Source organism: Elephantulus edwardii, unplaced genomic scaffold, assembly GCF_000299155.1.
Source record: "Elephantulus edwardii isolate Elephantulus edwardi_28Jun2011 unplaced genomic scaffold, EleEdw1.0 scaffold00306, whole genome shotgun sequence".
Lineage (NCBI taxonomy): Eukaryota > Metazoa > Chordata > Mammalia > Macroscelidea > Macroscelididae > Elephantulus > Elephantulus edwardii.
In genome coordinates, this window is record NW_006400056.1 from 1,404,755 (window position 1) to 1,412,898 (window position 8,144).

At 40.8% G+C, this 8,144-nt stretch overlaps 1 protein-coding gene across 1 annotated transcript in view; it reads left to right on the top strand.

Annotated features, from left to right (window-relative positions):
• The window catches only part of IFT122 (intraflagellar transport 122 homolog (Chlamydomonas)), a 75,942-nt gene that overhangs the window by 19,391 nt on the left and 48,407 nt on the right, over window positions 1-8,144 (top strand). The window contains exons 6-7 of the mRNA XM_006901039.1: window positions 1,128-1,274; window positions 4,327-4,402. Of these exons, the coding sequence (XP_006901101.1) occupies window positions 1,162-1,274; window positions 4,327-4,402 (189 nt within the window). The 5' untranslated portion in view covers window positions 1,128-1,161. The remainder of the gene's footprint in view (window positions 1-1,127; window positions 1,275-4,326; window positions 4,403-8,144) is intronic.

An 8,144-nucleotide genomic window follows, 5' to 3' on the forward strand; every position in this document is an offset into this window, starting at 1 on the left:
GTGTGCCTCTGGGATTGTAGTTGCAGCTCCTTGCCACTAGGCCACCAGAGCTCCAGCCAGCACCATTTGTTGAAGAGGTTGTCATTTCCCAATTTGATAGGTTTGATTTCCTTGTTGAATATCAGTTGACCATAGATAGATGGGTCTGTTTATGGGTTCTCGATTCTGTTCCACTGATCTGTGTGCCTGTCATTTCCAGTACCATGTTTTTTGTTTACTACTGCTGTGTAGTAGGTTTTGAGGTCTAGGAGTGCTATACCTCTCACTTCATTTTTGTTTCTCAGAGTGTTTTGCTTATTCAAAGTCTCTTGCCTCTCTAAATAAACTTAACAATTTCCCTTTTGATCTTGAACAATGAATTGGTTATCTGTATTGGGATTGCATTGAACATGTAGGTTGCTTTTGTTAGGATTGTCATTTTCACAATATTGAGTTTTCCTATCCATGAACAGGGCACATTTTTCCATTTCTTGAGGTCTTTTATTGTGTCATGTGGAAATGCTCAGTAATTTTCTTTGTATAGGTCTTTTGTATCTCTAGTTAGGTTCACTCCCAAGTATCTCAATTTGTGTTTGACAGTTGTAAATGGTATTGCTTTCTTGCTTTCCTTCTCTGAGTTCTCCTTGTTATTGTAGAGGAATCCCTCTGATTTTTGGATTTTGATCTTATATCCTGCCACTCTAATAAGTTGGCCTACTAGCTCCAGCAGTTTTTTTTTGTTGTTGTTGTTGAGTCTTTTGGGGTTTTCTATGTACACTATCATAACATCTGCATGTAGCAACATTTTAACCATCTCTTTGCTGATCTGGATGCCTTTTAAAGGATTCCTAAATTGGAAAGATATGTAATACAGAGCAGGGAGTAGGGCCTGACCCGGAGAGCATGTATATGCTAAGCACTGTTATGATCCCACAGAGGCTTCACATCCACTGTCAGTGCCAGAAAGAGTGAGATTTAAGTTCGAGTCTTTTATTTTACATCAGGGCCAAGAATGAAGAAACTATGGCCCAACTATTGTTGCTGCATGTGCTGATATTTCAAACCCAACCCTCATCTGTCTCACCGAGTTTTACTTTCCATGTGTTTTTTTCTTAACTCTCAACGCTTCTTGTCATTTGTGTGTATAGCTGGACAAATGATGGCCAGTACCTGGCTCTTGGGATGTTCAGTGGGGTCATCAGTATCCGGAACAAAAATGGAGAGGAGAAAGTGAAGATTGAACGTCCAGGGGGCTCCCTCTCCCCTGTATGGTCCATCTCCTGGAATCCTTCAAGGTACCCTTATGGTGAAGGCTTTGCTATTTCCACAGGCCAAGTTCTTTCTCTCTCTCAGGTCTCCATGCTATTCTAAAGCCTTTGTCCTACTTAAATGGTTTTACTTTGAATCTATTCAATTTGCTGCAATATTTTAAGAGATGATCTTCAGATTTTGGAATGAATCCCAGAGACTGAGCTGAACAAATAATGTTTTCTAGGCCAACCCCATGTGTATATGATGTGTGTGGTGTGTATATGTATATATGTTTGTGTGTGGTGTGAGTGGCATACAAGAGCCATTCCCTTAAGAATTAATAGTTGATCTCTTAGTGGTTGCTCTCTGGAGAACCCTTGTAAAAAAAGCTTAGGAATGCGCATCTATTTTCATCTTTTCCAGTTTTCAGCTCCTCCCTCCAAGTTTGGGCAGAACATGGTCCCAATAATAAACAGATTTAAAAAACTGGTTTTTTTGGCTACCCTTAAAATAAAAAATAAAAAAAAATTCCCCAAACTTAAGTCAAGAAGTACTATATATGTGCTCCTGAATTGGCAATTGGTGTCTGCCTTCTCAGGTTTTACACTCTTGTCTTTCTCAGCCCTGATGACTTTGAGGGTGGACTAATGACTTTATATACTTTTTAAGTTATCCTGTAATAGTTTTAAACCGTCAGTATGTCCACAGAGTCCTCTAAAGGTAAAATAAAGGACACCCTACTGCCAGGTATTTAATGTTTATCAGCCCAATGTCATTTTATTGGTGAGTGCTTACTTGATTTAGAAGGTTGTTGAAATTCATTATCCACCCTAGGACAAACTATTATGCTTCTTCCTGCATCATTTTGTCCGGACTAAAGACTGTACCAGGCCTGTCTAATGCCTTCAAAGGCCATTAGCTTGCCTCAGAGTTCCTGCTCTTTAGTTTTGTGGCCATGGATAACTCTGTGGTTTCAGGGTTCCATTTTTAATTCATGAGAAGCAGGATGCCTGGTGTACCTGGTGGCCATCCCCCTCCGGATAGGGCTCAAGGACTGTTTGACAGGTTTTAAAATTATAGCTATAGTGTAGTTTTAGGCAACATGATTGTGAACAACCGATTACTGTCTGCAGCCGATGGGAGAATGTCTGGATGAACAGAGAGCACGAGGATGCTGAGGAAGTCCTTGCCAGCAGATATATTCAGGAAATCCCTTCCACTTACAAGTCATCAGTGTACGGTAGTCAGGGTAGTGAGGCAGACGAGGAGGAGCCCAAGGAAGAGGACGACAACTTGTGAGTGTGTCCTGAGGAGCGAGAAGCCTCAGATCAGGGTCCAGGCCTTGATGAAAAGGTGTGGGGGCAGAGGTCATCGTGGGCCCCTTCACCAGAGGGACTCGGGGGTGTTGAGGTATTGGGGGAGTTGTTGCTGAAAGCTTCTCCAGCTGGGAACACAGTTATGTATGGGAAGTAAAATTGTCCTCTGAGAAATTTCAGGAAGTCCTGAAAAGCCTAAAAGAGAAAGCTCAAATTTTGTTCAAAACCCATTTCCTAAGAAAACCACTGTTGAGGTTTTTATATCGTTTCCCTCAGCCTTCCAGTATATTCATAAAATTAATTGATACCCCTCTCTTTCCACCCCCCCAAACCTAATATCCTAGAATTAAGTGTTTTGAGTAACATCAGAAATCCTTTGAAAGTGTGATTTTTCACATTTACTTAATATATACCCTTGCAAAGGAGCAAGGCTATTAATCTTACCTATATAGGACACTCACCTTTTATCTGTCTCATGGTGCACCTCATCTTGCATTTGCCTGTACACACACTGGAGAGGAATCCCTTGATCTCCCCACAGGCCTCTCAGCTGAACACTGTTCACCCAGGCATTCTTTAGACCTTTAACTAATATTATCTAAAGGACAGATATTGCCAGATGAGAGTAAAGAAAGCTGGACTGGTGAGGACGGTCCTACTTAACCATAGAATTTATCTTGATACTTTCCACAAGGTACGTGGGGTTCCTTGGAATAGCCTTAGGAATCACAGAATAGGATGGAGGGGAAGGCAAGGAGGGTTATGGGGGTTTTGGTCCCCCATCTACACTTCTTCTGCTCTAGGTAGTGCTGGTGGCCTAGAAAGCTGTGCTGTAATCAAAAAGACACATGGTTCCAAGCCACTAGCTGCTCTGTGAGAGAAGGATGAGCAATCTTCTCCCATGTGATTTACTGCCTCTGAAAACCTGCTGGAGGGTCAGCTATGAGTCACTTCTAACTCTGCAGCATACAACGACAATCTACACATCAGATTACCCCTGATTTTCTTGTTTAGCATGAGGATGTTTTTGTTGATGATAATGGTACTGGGTCCCACAGCCTTGGGAGAAAGAAACAAGCTGGAAATGATCAACTTAGCTCCTGGGAGCTAAACCCAGCTCAGAGCCATGAGGCGTCTCACCAAGAGAGCTAAATGGGTACTGGACTCATGGCCTGTTGTTGAACTTGAGTGCCAGTAACTAAAGATCACCACCCTCCCTTGCCGTTGACATCTTTCTTTGCCTTCCCTCCACACCCTTACTGAGTTAGTGTCTATGATGATTTGCCACTATTCAATGCTAATTGAGAGAAGATAGCTTTTAGGTATTCATTTTCCCTTCTCAAGAAAAGCATGCAAGATTCCCCACTGTCCATTAATAAGTCAGAACTCATATCTTTTTCCATCTCTCCAATGCATAGCACCTATGAAAAAAGCACTCTTGGATCTTCAACAATTGCTTTTGTCGTTCTGCCAAGAAAGCTTTGTAATGAAGACTTTATCCTTTTGAGCTTGACCAGACCGCACCACCACGAGGCAAAAGATTCACAGTGAAATCATACATTCCTAGAGGGACTTAAGCCTTATTTCTACTTTGTCCTGGTGGGCTGATTGAAGGGCTTTTTGATGGCTATCATTTTTGGCTCATGTATAGCTAACTGTACACTATTTGGCAACCCAGCAGCTTAGTCAGGGCTCTCTCTTCCTGTTTGTGAAATCCTTAGAGCTACACTCCTTAGCAGACCATGGTCCCACATAACCTCTTTTGTCTTCTGTTGATTAGAGAGGAACATAATGATATCCTGGCCATAGCTGACTGGGGTCAGAAACTTTCCTTCTACCAGCTGAGTGGAAAACAGGTATGTGTGTAGCTCTGTCCAAATCTAGTGGGAGATAAAGTTACAGTTCCAGTAATTTTGACCATTTGAAGTAGTATTGTTATTAATTATATGTTATTATTGTTCACTTCTATTTATTGAGCACTTCCTGTACTGGGCTCAGGGCTTTATATACTTAAATTATTTTTATTTTTGAAGTATTATTTTTATCATTCATACACATTGAGCATGTACATTGTGTTCGATATAATATTTCATTTACATTATATTTCTTTCATGTTCTTTTGGCCTTTCCCTCCTTTAAAAGCATCTTAAAAAACTACATTTGTGAAAGCATATAAGCTAGCTACTACTTCATGCCTCATGCCCTGCTATCCCCCTTTCTGACAGCCATGTTCTGATTTCCCTGTCCCTATCAAACCAGTCCTCTGAGGAAACAAGTATGTCTCTTTTGTTGAAGGATCCTCTGTTCACCTTGGAAACTTTGAGCATCTGCATCCATAAGCAAAGTCCAGTCCAGATGAAGCCAACAGGTCATAGCACTTAACCCTAGTTCACAGCAGGGACCATCCTCTCTTCATCTGGTTGGGTTTTTGTTGCCTCATCCCCAGGCACCTGTGGCTAGGTTCAGATGGGCATCAGCAGCAAACCCAGGAGTTTACCCTTCTCCTTGTGTTCCAGACCTGTTGTCTAGTTTAATTTTTACAACATTCCTGTGAAGTTGTACTATCAGTGTCATTTTACAGAGTAGTAAATGAAAACACAGAGCAGGGAAGTAATATGCTTATGTCCTACCAGCTAAACAGTGGGGCCTGAGATTAAAACCTTAATCTTTTTGACAAATGAGTCATGACCCCTACCTTCTTGTATTTGTTTATATTTTCCATACTTACTTGAATGAGCACCCACTTACGCTGCCCCTCAGGTATGTTAGGAACAACTGACATAAGACAGTTTAAGTCAGAACCTCTGCACTGAAAGGGCTCATAGGCCAGGGGAGGACACACTTGAGAGCAGACAGGACCAATACAGTATTATGAGTAGTACAAAAGAGAGCTATGCAGTGGACAGCTGTTGCTGTAATGTGCCATCGAGTCTCCTGTGACTCATAGCAATCCTATGTACAACAGCCCTAAACCCTGCTCTGTCCTGTGCCAATCGCACTGTCTCTGCTATATCTACCCCCATTGCCCTAGTCACTGACTCAGTCCATCCCATCGAAGATCTTCCTCTCTTGCACTGTCCCTCCACTCTTTCAAGCATGAAGTCCCTCTCCAAGGACTGTTCCTGCATCATGTCCACAATATGTCAGACAAAACTTCAGAATCCTTGTCTCCAAAGAGTAGCCTGGCTTCACCCTCTCTAGGACAAACTTGTTTGTTCTCTTAGCAGTCCATGGTGTATTCAGTACTCTTCTCCAGCACCTCAGCTCAAAGGTATCAGTTCTCCTTCTGTCATCCCTAGTCATTGTCCAGACTTATGATGCATAGCAAGTAATTGCAAAGACCATGGCTTGGATCAGGCACACCTTAGTCTCCAGCAAGTAATTGCAAAGACCATGGCTTGGATCAGGTGCACCTTAATCTCCAGACTGATATTGTTGCTCTTCAGTACTCTGGAAAGGTGCCTGACAGCAGACTTTCCCAATGCAATTCATCTTTTGATTTCCTGGCTGCTGGTACCAAGAATATTGATTGTAGAGCCAAGTAAACGGAACCTGTTAACAATCTCCACCTCCTCACCGTCTATCATGATGCTACCAATAGACAGCTGTAGGGACACAAAAAAGGGACATCATTGCTCTCAGGAGATAGAGGATTAGAGAAGGAGCAGGTAAACTTACTAGAGGTAGAGCTGAGTTTCTTGAAGTAATACTTTTATGTTATTATATCTTATCAAATGTGGAAAATGTTGACCATTATTTCATTTGTTTGTATGTATGAACCTTAACATTAATGCTAAGGTTAATGTCTTATACCATAATTGTACTTTTGTGACTTAAGTCACTCAGCATAATTTGTTTTGGATTTTATCAATGTTATACAGTATTTCACAAATTCTTGATTATTTGTTGTTGTTACTGTTGCTAGGTGCCCTCAAGTTGAGTTTTAATTATGCGACCCTCAACAGATCTGAACCCTGTCCTATCCTATGCCATCTCACAGTTTCTAACACCCTTGAGCCTACTGTTACAGCCACTGTATCAGTCCATTTCATTGACAGTCCTCCTGTCTTTCGCGACTGTCCACATTTTCCAGCATGATGTCCTACAAGGAATAGCTTCTCCATGAATGTGTCAACATTTCTTTAAACTTCATTCATTGATGGATACTTGGTTGTTTCCAGCTCTTTGCTATTGTAAATAATGCTACAGTAAACATGGGTGTGAGTATGTCTGTTTGTGTTGCAGCTCTTATTTCTTTGAGATATATACTTAGTAGTAAGATTCCTGGATCAAGTGATACTTCTATTTCCAACTTTCAAAGGAAACTACTTTACTTTCCATAGTTTGGTGACTTATTGAACTTTGCTGTTTTTGCTGGGGTGAAATGGTTTGTCATTGCTGTTTTGATGTGCACCTCTCTGAAAGCTAATGATCTTGAGCATTTCTTCAAATGTTTGCTGGTCATCTGAATGGCTTTCGTGAAGTGTCTTGTTTCATGTCCTTTGCCCCTTTTGTAATTGAGTTGTTTGTCTTTTCCCTGTTGAGGTGCTGGAGCTTTATATAAGTGTTCGAGATGAGTCCTTTGTCAAGCGTGGTGTTGTAGGCAATTTTTCCAGTCTGTGGGGTCTCTTTATACTCTTGTGGAGAAGTATTTTGATGTATACAAGGATTTAATATTTAGTTGGTCTCATCCATCTAGCTTATCCTCTGTTCATTGTGCATTTTCCATTATATTTGATAGTCTCTTTATGCCATAGATTGGGGCTCCTATGTTGGCCCAATGTTTTCTTTGATTTTTATGGCTGTAGGGGATTGTTACCAGGGCTCTTGATCCATCTTGAGTTAGTGGTGCAGTCTGTAGAGAATTGCATTGCTAACCCAAACATAGCACCTCTCTCTGCAGGTTGAAGGGAGAAAGATGGATCACCTCCTGTGTGATTTACAGCCTCAGGAAACCTACTGATGGGTTGATTCCGTCATGAGTTGACTCTGTCTTAGTCAAAATAAGTTTGAGGTTTTTACTATTTTTATTTTCTTTTTGTAGCGAGATGTGAGTCTTGTTTCTGTTTTGTACAAGTAAAGGTCCAGTTTTGCCCATACAATTTGTTAATAAGACACTGCCTTTTCTCCACTTATAAGTTTCTTCTTTTTATCAAAGATTAGTTGTCCATAGATGGTTAGATTTATCTCCGTTTCTCAATTCTGTTCTATTTGTCTGTGTGCCTTTTGTTTTACCAGCATCAGGCTTTTTTGATTACTGTGGCTGTATAGTGAGTTTTGAGATCAGGAAGGGTAAGGTAAGTCTGTCTTTCTTTATTTTTCTTCTTCAGTATCCCTTTGCTTATCCAGATTCACTTTCCTTTCCATAAAAGTTGGTGATAACTTTTTCCATCTCTTTGAAATGTGATGAGATCTAGACAAGAAATGCATTGTATTTGTAGATTGTGTTTGGTAATATTGCCGTTTTCCCCAGTATTAAGTCTTCCAATTCATGAACATAGTATATTTCTCCATGTATGTAGATATTTTTTGGGTTACTTATAGTTGTTGTTGTTGTTATATGCTGTTAAGTCACCTGTGACTACTCTGAGCCAACCT